General features: G+C 34.7%; 1 protein-coding gene across 2 annotated transcripts in view; it reads right to left on the reverse strand.

Annotated features, from left to right (window-relative positions):
- Positions 1-14,486, reverse strand: part of ORC3 (origin recognition complex subunit 3) — a 57,538-nt gene that overhangs the window by 37,816 nt on the left and 5,236 nt on the right. For both annotated transcript variants that reach the window (XM_026511832.4, XM_026511833.4), the window contains exons 3-9: positions 11,467-11,564; positions 9,611-9,755; positions 7,263-7,367; positions 6,094-6,242; positions 4,699-4,832; positions 2,893-3,052; positions 917-1,030 (exon numbers count right to left, since the gene is read on the reverse strand). In XM_026511832.4, the coding sequence (XP_026367617.2) occupies positions 917-1,030; positions 2,893-3,052; positions 4,699-4,832; positions 6,094-6,242; positions 7,263-7,367; positions 9,611-9,755; positions 11,467-11,564 (905 nt within the window). The remainder of the gene's footprint in view (positions 1-916; positions 1,031-2,892; positions 3,053-4,698; positions 4,833-6,093; positions 6,243-7,262; positions 7,368-9,610; positions 9,756-11,466; positions 11,565-14,486) is intronic.

The following is a 14,486-nucleotide window of genomic DNA, read 5'->3' on the forward strand; positions in this document are numbered from 1 at the left end:
AGTTGAAAAAAAAGATACATATTAGCCATAAGAGAGCACTGCAGTTTTATATGGAAGAAAAATACATATGAGAAATAATTTATAAACTCTAAGGCACTACACAAATGTGAGGTATTATCATATTGTACTTTTGTACTGAAGATTACTAATATATCAGTTTTAGGAAACTTGACAACTGGCATGTATTCACAATGAGTATACCTCGCTAAAGTATTTTAGGTAGTTGCCAAGAGAAGGAATTAATATTAACTTTTAAATAACTGGATAATAGGGTCCTTTTTTAGATTAGAACCGATGTTATGAAGCTGAGTTCATGAATTTTCTTCTGGCAGTTCATGAAACCTTAATAAAAATGTATTCCCAATACAGAAGAATATAAATGAATAAACACACATACATGTGCAAGGGACAGCAAACGATGGCCCACACCTATTTTTGTACGGCCCAGGAACTACAAATGTTTTTCATATCTTTAACTGGTTATTTAAAAAGAAGAAAAAGAATATGCAACAGAGTTGTAGCATGCAGAGCCAAAAACATTTAATATCTGATCCTTTACAGAAAGTTTGCTAATCCCTTATAAATAGCATTTCTTAGGTAGAAAGTATATAAACTTTCAATAGACTCTCACAAAAAAAGTCCTTACACCCTACCCCCAAATATTAAGAATCACTGGAATGCAGGGGGAAGGAGGGTATCTTTCTCCATTTTTGAAATCCTAATTAATGTAATTCTCTACATTTTGCTGCAAGGTAACAAAGGAATGATAGGACCTAGAATAATATTACATGAATTTACTTATTTTGGAGTTTGCCATTTAAAATGCCTTATCACATTAAATGGTTTGAATATGCAAATTAATGCAAATTATTTAGAATCAGCTCAAGAACTTTCACACCCATTAGTGTCTTCTTACCTGAAGTCCTTTTATAAAGTTTTGAATTGAGAAATCATGGTACAAAAAGATGTTGGTCAGAATCTGTAACACTTTTTCACTTAGTTTAAAGGGAAACTGAGTTGTAAGAAGTAGCTGAAAGAGATAAAAGGAAGGGTAGGATACATTCCTTATTAGCCTTTACTCTTCATCAATATCAAGTATACGTAATGAGGCAAAGAATGATACTATGACATATAACTACGAAAGCTGTAATAGTAGCTACGCTTTTTTTCTTTTTTTTAGGTCAAATATCAATCAAAACTTTAAATTAACTTATACAACAGTCACAACCAAAAAAGAAGCTATTCATACATCTCCAGAATCAAAGATATTCATCCATCACCTTCCACCCAATTGCTAATTTTAAAAAATACAATCTATTAACTATACAATCCCTTTTCTCCTACCAGAAGTCACTGAAGAAGCTATAGGTTTTGGCAATTCTTATCAGATTTCTTTTTCATCCCTACTGATATACATTACCAAAGAGTAACACATTATGTACTGTTGAATGAAAAACCCCAAAACAACAGATGTCTATTAAAAAATACAAAATAGCTGAATTTGTATTATTCAGCTAATTTTCAATGGCCTATAGTGAAGAATTTATATCTGAAAATGAAAAGTCATTCTAGGCTTTTAAAACAGAAACATAGTTACAGAAGGCCAACTGCATTTGGCCACAACCAATTCCATTTTTTTTTTTTTTTTAAGATTTACTTATTTGAGAGAAAGAGAGGGCAAGTGAGAGAGCGGGGAGGAGGGGCAGGGAGAGAGGGGAAGAGAATCCTAAGTAGATGCCACATGGAGTGCAGAGCCTGGCACAGGGCTCGATCCCATGAGCCAGAGCCGAAACCAAGAGTTGGATGCTTTAACCAATTACACCACCCAGGCGCCCCAACCAAGCAATTTTAAATACTGTAGCTGGAAAAATTTTCCCCAAAGTATCAGTAAACCAATGGATACCACCTTCATGGGAAAAAGATGAAGCAGTTAGTAAATAAATGGAAGGCTGTCGGGCACCTGGGTGGCTCAGTCGGTTAAGCGTCGACCGTCGGCTCTGGTCATGATTCCAGGGTTCTGGGATCGAGTCCTATATCGGGCTCCCTGCTCAGCAGGGAGTCTGCTTCTCCCTCTGCCCCTCCCCCCTGCTTATGGGTTCTCTTGCACTCTCAAATAAAAAATCTTTTTTAAAAAAATGGAGGGTTGTCATTAGTTTACCTTCACAAGTGGCATAAGGCACACCTTAAAACAGTTGAGTTTAGCAAACAATTTGTGGAAGTTCATTACTAATTTAGGTAGAAACACAGAACTAATACTAATTTAGGAAGAAAAACAGAGCTAAGGTCTAAGGAAACGTTAGTATTTATTTTCTGTCAAGAGCAGCAATGACAGGAAAGAGTCCACTAAAAATTACAAATTATTTTATACAAAATTAAGAGTCAAAACATTGTTACTGTTATTAGGAAGTCATTAAATTCTATTAAAAATTATTAAAAACCTAAAAATTTCCATTGAGTAATGACTGATAGGTAGGTAAATATAGAAAGATACATTCTTTTTATAAAGCTTGTATTTTGGGGTGCCTGGGTGGCTCAGTTGGTTGAGCGTCTGCCTTCAGCTCAGGTCATGATCTCAGGGTCCTGGGATTGAGCCCCGCATTGGGCTCTCTGCTCAGCGGGGAGTGTGCTTCTCCCATTCCCACTCCCTTTGTGCTCCCTCTCTCTCTCTCTCTCTCTCAAATAAATAAATCTTTTTTTTTTAAAAAGCTTGTATTTTATCTGAGGAGGCAATATTGTACCCTATTAAAAATCATTAAATACAAAAAAATGTGAAGAAATATATTCAATATCATACTCTGAGAGACGCAGAAATTTATCACTAACGTTTTTATTCATAATCTATTCTAGGCAGACTTCTCATCCTAGTTCACTGGTACAGTTTTTTCTTTTTACCTTATCAAGTACCGTAGTCAGGTGGTCCTTGCAAGACAGAGACTGGAATAGTTCTATGCACAACAGAGATGATACTGCATGAGGAAGCAACCGATGGATGATAACAGGAGATGTGGCAATTCCAAAAATGAGTATTAGTGGAAATTCATGTAGATGTTGACTAGTTTTCAAAGGAAAATACAAAGTGGAATTTCATTAAGAAATATATTTCAATACATCAAATTTCAAATTAAGACAACCTTTATAAGGCACTGCTGAGGAGTATCATTCCAAATACTCAAATTTTCTAGGTCACGCAGTTTCCTCTGTTAAAGTAATATAGTTATTTCCGACACACTCTAGCTCTGAAATCGATCTACTAACAGATCCTTTCATTTTAAATATAAGAATACAGAGGTCCAGAGAGATCAGATGCCTCCCTCTAAGGTTATACAATCTCAAGTGTTAGAAGAGTTAGGTATCATTCAATTTAACCTCTCAAAGTCTGAGCCATACCTACAGTCTTCCTAACAGATATCCAGCCTATGCTTTAAGAGTTCAGGGACATGAAACTCACAAACTTTCAAGGTAACTCTTTCTATTTATACGCATTTCTAACACACACTAGGTCACCCAGCCATACATAATAGCTAAGCATTAGAAAACTTTCCTTACACATACGTAGGACCTAATTTTAAAGGACACCACTTAAAGATGTTACATCCTTTCCTTGAATTCTTAACTGAAACTTACTGGACATGACTTATTCGGAGCATGACCAGTATGAACACAAACGATTTCCACAGAGTAGAACAGCACGGTCTTTGATAGCTACGCGGCTCTCTGAGCTCTTTGGATCATGGCTGATGAGTGTGCCTGCTCCCTCCTATTGGCTATTGCTTTTTAGTGTTCTAGCAATATGCAGTTCTACCTTCACAGAAGTACAGTGCCTGGATTCTGTTACTGTTGTAGTTCTTCCTCACTTTAGATGGCAAAGGTAGCCACAAATTTAAGCTCCAAAAAAGTACAGATCTTCTGTCACTTTCTTATTCTGTATTTTTAAAGCATGTAAAGCAGTTTGGTTTTAGCATTAAGAAAAGTCTTAGGATCTAGAAATCTTAGTTTCAATGAGAGAAAAAAAAGACACCATTAAAATAGGAATTACAAGTATATTAGTAAATTATAACACAATATAGCTTTACGCAAATGTAGCTATAACTATTGAGCAAGTTTACATATAGAAAAAGCCAAAATAAATTATGTCCTAAAAAATACACCATGGGAAATACATGTCACTGGATTTTAAATGGGGTTAGTTACCTCAATTCTGAATCTCACAGCACTACCTTGAAAATCCAATGAGACCAAGAAAGTAGTTTCTCACTGTAAGTATTATATAAGATGTTATTTAGAAAACATACTTGCTCAGAAGAGCTATATATAACTCAGAGCTCCGAAGGGTGGATAGGTATCAGAAAATAAGACCTGACAAACGTATCTCAATCTGGAGTAGTTTATCCATTAATGGGATGACCTTGGTGAGAAAAACTACATTTTATACTGCCGTATCATACTAATTAAAAATTGGCTACCTTTAGTCTTTTGATCTCATTCTTGGGTCAAAAAGCAAATGAAAATCTTATAGGAGATCTTTAAACATTCAATTATAAAGAATTTGAAATCATTCTGGTTTCTACACAGTTGGCATTAAAATGAAGATTAAATTGACATTCATTTTCTCTGGAAAAGGGTGCTCTTCAAGTTAAAAGTTATATGTTTCCGTAATAAAAAGAAATTTATGTAAAACCCCGGTGATATATGATCTACCTGCTCATAATTATGAAGTCTTGGAGTACTTTTGTGGTGAAGCTTTCCATATCCTTTAAGATAAGCACAACAGGAGGAGACTGCCATTGGCTAGAAGAAGTCCTCTTTTTCCTTGGCATTTTTGGGTCTGTCTTCTTTTAAGCCATTGTGAAGAGAAGGAGTTAAAAGTAAGCCTTACCACCCAAACGATGCTACAATGCCACATGTTGACATATCTCCCTTTACATTTTACAGTAAAGCAGTTTCTTTTATTTCTCCCACATAATAAAGAGAAACTCATTCCAACGGTTATGAGCAGAATCTTTTTGTGTCTGACACGGGAATAATAACCAAGAAGAAAAAGGTTCAGTAAAATCTATAACTCCTATGAAATATTTATATTTTCTGCTATCTGAAAAGAGAAAAAAGCATGGGGAGAATATTTTCTACAGATCGTATTTGCTGCTAAAAGAACGCTCTATTTTGCTTTAAGGTGAGAACTAGTATTTTTAAATAAAAAGCACAATGAACACTACTACTCGCTGCTCTACTACTGCTAAACTTCAAGTTGAAAAGCATCTTTAATATCATCTGGTCCAATCTCAATCTTTTAAAGATACCTGACATAAACTGAATGTACATTTGATTTCTCGAATATTTAAAACTGTGGATCAAATTATTATGATAAGCATTAGACCCAATTTCATCCCTATATATAGCAAAATGAAACTTCACTTATTACTGACTTCAGCAAACACCTTTATCAGAAAACGTTGCCACAGTATTTTTTCCCATACTATCTGGCTACACAGCATCATCAAGTAAAGCTGTGGTTTTATGGTGCAGTTCTCCATGAATCATTTAGGTTATTCATTTTCACCAGAGACTGTCATGGAAGAGCAGAACTTCTTTTTAGCTACCTGTTTGTTGAATATACTTTACTTACAGACCATTTATTCCTCTAGAATTCTAAATGTGGAACAAATTAGGTTTTTTTAAAAAAATTACTATTTCTCATTGGATTAAGTTGACAATGGGCACTGGCAGCACGGGTCTACTGCACCAAAGCAAATACTGAGGGACCTAAGAGATAATACATTAAAGTCGCATCCACTGTCAGAGGTAGCATCCAGAGCAGAACCAATTCCTGACGTTGCTTTTGTCACTAGATGACATTCTTCCACAAATAAAATGGCCTTGCAAGAACTGAAACACTTAACAGGAATTAGACTGCATACTGATAAAAGAATACCTTTAAATTCTAATAGCCTTATGAAAAATAGGTAGCTACTGTTAATAGCTAGAGCGCATAAACATATTCTTGTTAGAACAAAACCGTACTATGTTTAATATAATTCTAAGCCTCTTCAATCATAAGCCAATTTCCTGAGAGAAAACTTGTCAGTTTACACTTACCTGTGTGATATTCATATACCAACTGGAAAGAGAATCCATTGAACAATGTGTCTTTTTCTGGGCAACCTGGGTACTTCCCTCTTTGGATTCCTCATCTACACAGCAGCCAGTCAACTGTGAGGCCAGCTTTTGCAAAAAATGTTTTATATCTGCAAAACAGGTAAAAAATGTGAAAGTTTATCTCCCTTTAAAGCAAATATGAAACATCTGAAAGTTCTTGATCAGTATATATTTGGGTAGAATGTGTTTTTCTACCCAATTAACATCTTTAACATATTATTAACATATAACATATTAACGTTAATATTCATTAGTATCTCTTTAATATTTAAATTTCACTAATTCAGACCAACAATAAGCCAAAGTTTGAGTTTATGTATATTGTCCATAATAAAAGTGTTACCTAAGCAAATGTGTAAATATGAAAATTATGAACTATATGAGAAACAATCTATATTTAAATTACACTAGACGGTAAAAGGTTTTTAAGGCCTCTGAAAAAAAGATGGAAAGTGTCACTTACATAAGTTACTTTACTGATTACAAACCTTCCTTAGAGTCATTTTTAAAAATCAATCAGTTCTAGTCAGCTTATGAATATGAAAGTAATATAAGCACATAAAGCCCTTATGTCAGTTCAAATCTAAGCCCATTTTACTCTCTTAGCGTCCACATCCTTTATGATTCAATGGCTTCATATACCTAAGATTGGCTCTGGTGATGGACTACTTTTTTACCATGCTGGTCTTTCAGGGTACAACAATAAGATGACTTGAGGCTGTAAATATGAACCTATATATTCTATTCTCTGTTGGACTAAACAAGAGCTGCCAAATCCCCAATCCTTAATTCTCAGCTCCCCGTCCCAAACTTTCCAACGTATTCAACTTTTAATGGGTTAAGGAACACATCTGATAAAATGCCGAGACTATTACTGACTGTGAAGCTGATCTGGCAGGGGTGGGACTGGAATAAATGAAGCAAAAGGTAGCAGAGTCCTGCAACAGTCAAGATTACTGCCATAGGCAATAAGCCTCACCCTGCCAAAAATGCAGTGCCATGTTCTTCCCACAAATAAAAAGGGATAAAGAAAGCAAGAGAGAGAGAGAGAGAAGGTCAGAAGAGATTTATAACATCTCACCAAGGTTATTATGGCATTTATTCTGTACCTGGACAATCTTTAGCTTGCAATGAGACTACATACGGAGTGACATTATTCTGAAGGGCTTCTGTTAGACTTCTGAATGTTAAATCATGATCTGTTACGTTCACACCTATGGAATAACATATCAGTATTACACCATCATTTGTAGTATTAACAATTTAACAAAAAGGCTAACATGTCAAGTGGATTAGTAAATAAAAATATTTTTAAACACAATAACACAAACCAAAAAAATATACTGCATAAATGAAGAGACCTCCATTGACAACAGATACTTGGAGGCACACACAATACTTGTCAGAAAAGGTATTTTACACAATTTCTCTTTAAAAAAAGTTACTGAGGATATGTAGTTACCTCTTGAAAACATCTTAAGAGTAATTTCGTTACTTTGTCAAATTCATGAAGAACTCTTTAAAACAATGATTCAAAAATAAGAGCTATGGATTCCAGGCTTACTGTGACCCTGACATAACAAGTGAGGAGAATCCAATCACTAATTAATGACTGTTGTAGTAAACACAATAGGTAAAGTATACAGTAAGCTGATTTCTGAGGGAAGAGACTAAAAACGAATAAAACTTTAGGTCCTTTAGGTATTTACTAAGCCCCTCGCGTTCTCATGTCCACAAATCAGTTTAGTGCTGTGCATGTAGTTATCAGAGTTAAGTGTAATTTCCCCCATAACATTGGGAAAAAGTTCTACTGACTGATAACTCTCCTTGACGTCACAATCTGTAATTTCTAGAAAGTGCTTTGGCACTTAGGTAGGTGCCAAGAGCAAGCATCTTGAAACTGGTTTATAACTGCTACTATAAAACTTCAACTGGCTAGAAGAAAAACAAAAGGTTCAGAATCCAGGCCACCAAGAAGCAAAAAATTTTTTTCTAGAAGAGCCAACAAATAAAAATGTTGACAGTTTATTTTTAAATGGACACATACCTTTTTGAAAATAGAAAATGTGCAACCGGGCTGTAAGCATTCTTTGATCGCAGATTTTTTTTTTTATAGCATCGAAATGATAGTCCTAGCATGCATTATGGTCTATGATCGTGATACCGCCATCTCTGAACAACTTTGGCAGGTTAACAAAACACTGGTTTATCTTGTCTTTCACTGACTGACTTTATAAGCAATTTAACATTCAGTTGCTTAAAACAATGAACTGGTCTACTGGAAACAAAAAATCAACAATATCTTTAACTGGAAAATGTTCTCCAAAAACTACTGACTTTGAAATATAACATCTCCACTAGCTTCTTTTCTCCTTTTGGCAGTAAGCAGACAGAGAAGGGATTTAAACAGTGCTCTCAACAATCTATCAAGCCATTGCTCTTGATTACGTTTTCCCCACTCCCACCTCCAATTATTATAACCTGGCATAGAGAAACAAAGTACCAAACAGTATAATCCAGTCATCACTGCGCCTCAGTTTCTCATCCATAGATGGAAAGGGTTTTGAAATTAAGTGCAGGCTGTGCTGAAAAGCTGTTCAAATTATAAAAATTATATAAAATTATTATAAAAATCATTCCTTGTGCGTTGTTACTCAGAGTGCTCCTGGGATTAGCAGTGTGGGCATCAGCAGGAGGCCTGTTATAAATGCAGAATTTCAGGCCCCACCTCAGAACTACTGACAAAAACCTGCATTTACTAAAATCCCTTGGAGGTTATTTGTAGGTACACTGAATTTTGGTAAGTATTGCCCTGAACATCAGGAATGAGATTTAGGTAATGAACAGTAGTAAAGGCAGTATTAAACAACAAAATTAAGTTCTTATCTCAGTGTCCACTAGTTTAACAAACCTTGAATAAATAATAAATTGTAACTGCAATGAAGAGTACATTTGAAATCCAAACAAATCCAACTTTCTTTCCAAAAGAAATAAGGAAATTTGCTAGTATTCTAAAAAATTTTTTCCATTATATAATATTAATACATATTATAAAACAATCTAAGATTGATAAACTAAGCACATGGAAATAAAATTAAGGTCATAGATAATTCCACTGAAGAGACAATTAAAAAAAAAAAGTAAATCTATTTACCCACCAGTGTTTCCTTTATTATCAAATACAGATCTCATATATTCTCATAAAATAACTAAAAAGAATAACACAAATATATTTCCCCTTCATTTTTCTGACAAAAAGTTGAGGAGGTACTAGCTAATCCTGGATCAATTTCTTTTAATTTACAGATGTATGATTAGCATAAAGAACTTTTATTGGTTTTGAAAGTATGTAAAGAAACTATAATTAGTTTAATTCTATTATCAAAACAGGTTACTCTCCACTATCCTCAACCACAAAACCACTAATTAAAAAAACCAAACATACACCCATACATACCTAGAATAAGAGCAGCAGTTGGAATTTCTCTGAGTTTTATTTGACAGCCCCAGTCTTTTGAATTCTTCTGGAATCCAGAATAAGACTTTTGCAGAAATTCAATTAGACTATCAAACAGGTTTTTATTTAATTCCTCTTGTAGTTGCTATGAAGAAAACACAAAACTTTATGAATTATTATCAGTAGTAATCAGATGTATCCTTCAAAGTTTGGGAATGAAAACTGTCATGAATTCCAAAGATTACATGTAAAATGATTATTAGATGGAAGAAATTTAAAAAAAAAAGTCTTTTCCTTAAACTGCCAGTCATTAGTACTTTGGATTCCCTCATTAAAGAATCTCATTTATTCATTCAACATTTACTAACCACCTTACAAATGAAAGGTAGTCTTTCTAAAAAAGTGAAAGAAAAAAAACTGAACAAGAACACTTACAATTAAAACACATTGTGTATAGTGCTGTGATAATACAGAGTAGGACCATCCAACACAAGCTAAGGAGGTGACATATTTGAGTCAAAGCATTAGGGCAGGTGATGGAGGAGGTGACTATAGGGAGAAGAAAGTTAGAAGGAATGGGGAGTAGAGGAAGCAAGGAAGGAAGCACCAAGCACCTGGGAACCACAGACAGAGCTAAGCATCAAGGACATGAGAAGTGGTAGGGAATGAGCCTGGACAAATAAGCAAGGGGCTAGGCCTATACAATTATACTTGATGTTAAATAGGTTGGATTTTATCCTGTGGGGAGAACCACTGAAGGGATATGAAGTAGAGAAATGATTCCATCAGGGTTAAGAAGGGTGAATCAGGCAGCACTGTGAGGTGGAAGGGGAAGCTGTACTGGCAGTGAGGTGGGAAAACCCTTGCGGCCTGGCACAGGGCTGTACTTGTCTGAAGGGAGGACTTTTCTAACTTGGCCACTGGTGCCACAGGGGCTGAGTGACAGACCTGAGGGGTCTGACATCAAAGGCACAGACATCAGTTACGAGGATCATCATGATGCAGGTTAAGAAATGAAGGCCTGGGGGCGCCTGGGTGGCACAGTGGTTAAGCGTCTGCCTTCGGCTCAGGGCGTGATCCCGGCATTATGGGATTGAGCCCCACATCAGGCTCCTCCGCTATGAGCCTGCTTCTTCCTCTTCCACTCCCCCCTGCTTGTGTTCCCTCTCTCGCTGGCTGTCTCTATCTCTGTTGAATAAATAAATAAAATCTTTAAAAAAAAAAAAAAAAGAAATGAAGGCCTGAGCTGGAAACCACAAACTCCAATACTTTCCAAGGGTCACTTGGAATATATAAATGGCAAAGCCCTAGGTGGAAAGCAATGAAGAGTGAGGGGAAGCAGTAATAAATGAAGTGCATAACCCTCCCCTAGGCATTAAAAAACAAACAAACAAAAATACAATACTGTGCTGGTCAAACAAAACAAGTCCACTCAAGATGTTGGCCCTAGAGCTACGAATCTGCCAGAGTAGAGAAATTATTTCAGAGCTGGAATATAAAGAACATAGAAACTGGACATGAGGATGAGGGAGTGAAGTAGTTTAAAAACAGCTTGACTTCTTACTTGAATAACTGAATGGACAATTTAAAGAGTGCCACCATTTAAAAGCTGTGAGGATATGTAAAGAGCCCCATGCCGTGGCAGTTATTATTATAAATGTATGTTCCAGTACCTGAAGCTATGCTTAATACTTGGAACATGAGCGGGTTTTTTGTAGAATATACAGATTATACTAAACTAATATTACCTATGTTTCAACAATAGTCTTGAAAACTGATGGAAAGGAGGATGGGAAGGAACAAATATGAGATTTACGTTATTAGAGAAATACTAAGTCATTAAAGAAAGTATTCACCTCAGTTTCAGATTTCATCTGCTGCCATATCAACTGATAAGTTTCAAATCGAAGCTTACTGTCCTCAGACTCATTTTTCCCTTTATTAAAATAGTCCTCTAAAAACACAGAAAGAAATAGGTCAGTTTCTTTTTTATGTAATAAAAGTTAGAAAGTCTGTGCAAAGTCACACAGTAAGGGATGGGACTGAAATATGTATCAAAAATAGAAATATGTATTAAGTATATATATATATATATATATTTGGAGACAGGTAACATTTAATATCCTATATTTAATTTTATTTATATATTTTTACTATAGTAATTGTATTATAAGATTAAAATATCTTTAATTTTTAGGTTATATTTCTATCTGTACTTTTAAATTGCTAACAGTATATAATGGATTTGGTCTGAAACTTAAACATTTAATATTAACATATTTTTATTATATACATTATATATAACATATTATATACATTATATATAACATATTATATATAACATATTATATACATTATATATAACATATTATATATATCATATATAACATATTATTTATATACATTGCTCTTATTCGAAAGCCTTGTATACTTTGCTTCATATATTTGCTCTGAACACTCCTTTATGAAATGATTCTTAGGACGATTCTTGCTCTTTTATTCAATTGACATAGGTTAGCCCGGCATTTTATTTAGTCAATTATTTTACATGCTTTTTTAATGTTTTCCTCCAAATGGTTAGCCATTCATCAAAACACCATTTGTCAAAATATGAGTGGTTTTCAAACTTTTTAAACCATGATCCTCATCAAGGAATACATTTTACATCATAATCCAACACACAGATGTTTAACAGAAACAAAAACAAAGGTCCCACAAAACAGTACTTATCATGTGACAGCAAATGTTTTCTATTCTGTTTTTTAAAACTATTAAAGACTAAGTTCATTTCATGACTCACACCTGGGCTTTACTCAGTATGTAACATGCACTTACTAAATAACCCATCCTTTCTCCCACTGATTTGAGGTGCCCTTCTTATCTCAATACTTACAAATGCACTTGGAACTATTTTTTTAACTTCTTTTGTTCTACTGAATCCAAGTCTATTCCCACAGCTGTCCTGAACTACTTGAAATCATTAAATGGTTGGCGCTTTGCAGTACATTCACATATGGGATAATTCCAGGTCTCCCTCCTACCACCATCACACATAATCATTCTTCTTCAAAATATTTTGAGCCATTCTTTCAAATAAACTTTTCCACTGCTCAAAAATAATTAAAATAGTATTTTGACTGGATAAAATAAAATCTGTAGGTTGATTTGGGAAGAAATGATATTTGTAACATGTTAGAAAATCTACATCCAAAACACTACAGGTCTCTTCCTTTAATCAAATATCTTACATTCCTTGTAGCTTTCTACTTTCTTTAATATTTCTTATTGTTTGCTGCTAGATATTGTATTGTAACAACTACAACTTTTAAAGGATTCAATAACACTAAAAATACATGTTTTGTTCCTGACTCCACTGAGAAGCCACTAGCATTCTACCATCAAGTTTTAATGTTAACTGGTAGTTTGGAATACGGATTCTCTTTTATGTTAAGGAACTTTCCTTCTGTTCATAGTTGACTCAGAGTTTTAGACAAATATTTTTTAAATTTATCAAAAGCCCTAGAATATACTGAAGCTATCATATGGTAAAATGATAGACAAAGTTATAGTACAAAAATGCAAACAAAAAAGGGAAATACACCATCATTAAGAGACAAAGCAAAATAACAAGGTAGCCTTAAATAGAAGAAAGAAGTCATTAATGAGTAAAATCATACAAAATGTTAAAATGGCAAATCAAGACATTAATTTTTTACGTGAATACTAACCAAAAAACAGTCAGAAACTGGGAAACAACAGCAACAGGACAATGTAACTTATCATCATGACTTCTCTCAAACATTTATAGATCAGGAAGGTAAAAAACAAATCAGAACTGAGAAGACCTACAGAATATAAGCTCTCACTATTGACAGGTTCCCTCTTGCTCCTACGCACAGTGCTTGACTTCAGTGTGAACATCTCCTATAGGGCCGGTGCCACCACTGGTCTCAGTCTCTCCCGGCCCCCCTCTCTCTCCAGTTCCTGCCCTGTCGTCTTCATGGATGTACAGTCATCCACAGAACACAGACAAGAGAGAGAGTTACCAGTCTTCTCTTAGGTACACATCCAAGTGTCTACAAGTCAGGGGACAGATGGTGGGCAAAATGCAGGGCATCTTCCTACTTCAGGCAATCTGTTTCAAGAATTGAAGCCAGTGAAGGCAAGTGCTAAAATCTGGATATGTTTTCCTTATTTGTATACCATCTGTCTTATAATCAGGGTCAATTCCTCTAAGATTCTCATATTGAAACAGTATCTACTAGGCTTAGGTCAGCCCAATTAAAAAAAAAAACTAATGCACTTCAAAGCAAAGTTCAAATTGTACACATTAGGTTTACTAATACTAAAACTTTGAACAAATCTTAATTATAGCCGAAATTCAACAGAAAAAGTTCTAAGCAAAAACTCGCCTATCATGAGAGACAGTACCAAGTAATGGTTAGACCAGAAGCTCCAGAATCAGACAACTTGGGTTCAAACCCCAGCTCTGTCGCTTACTAGCACTACCACTAAGAAAGTTCTAAGTATCCTCATAATATTTTAATGGAGATACTCATAATACAGTCCTCACAGTTTGCTGAGAGGATTAAACAAAGTAACACATATATAGGGCTGAGAATAATCTAGCACATAATAAAAACTGAATAAATGCTAGCAATTTCATTAGTTATAATGACATTGCTGATGATACTAGATGTCATTTCATGCTCTGTATCCTTCATAGATAATGGGAAACAAAACCTGAATTTTTTCTGAAAATGAACTACTTTGAGTTTAGCAATCTCCAACATTAAAGAAGTCTGTTCACAAGTCAGTCACTTAAAAACAATTTATAATGTAGCTATTCTTTGTTCACTATTTCCAAGTCTGTTAC

The sequence above is a fragment of the Ursus arctos genome, unplaced genomic scaffold (assembly GCF_023065955.2).
Source record: "Ursus arctos isolate Adak ecotype North America unplaced genomic scaffold, UrsArc2.0 scaffold_13, whole genome shotgun sequence".
NCBI classification, from domain to species: Eukaryota; Metazoa; Chordata; class Mammalia; order Carnivora; family Ursidae; genus Ursus; species Ursus arctos.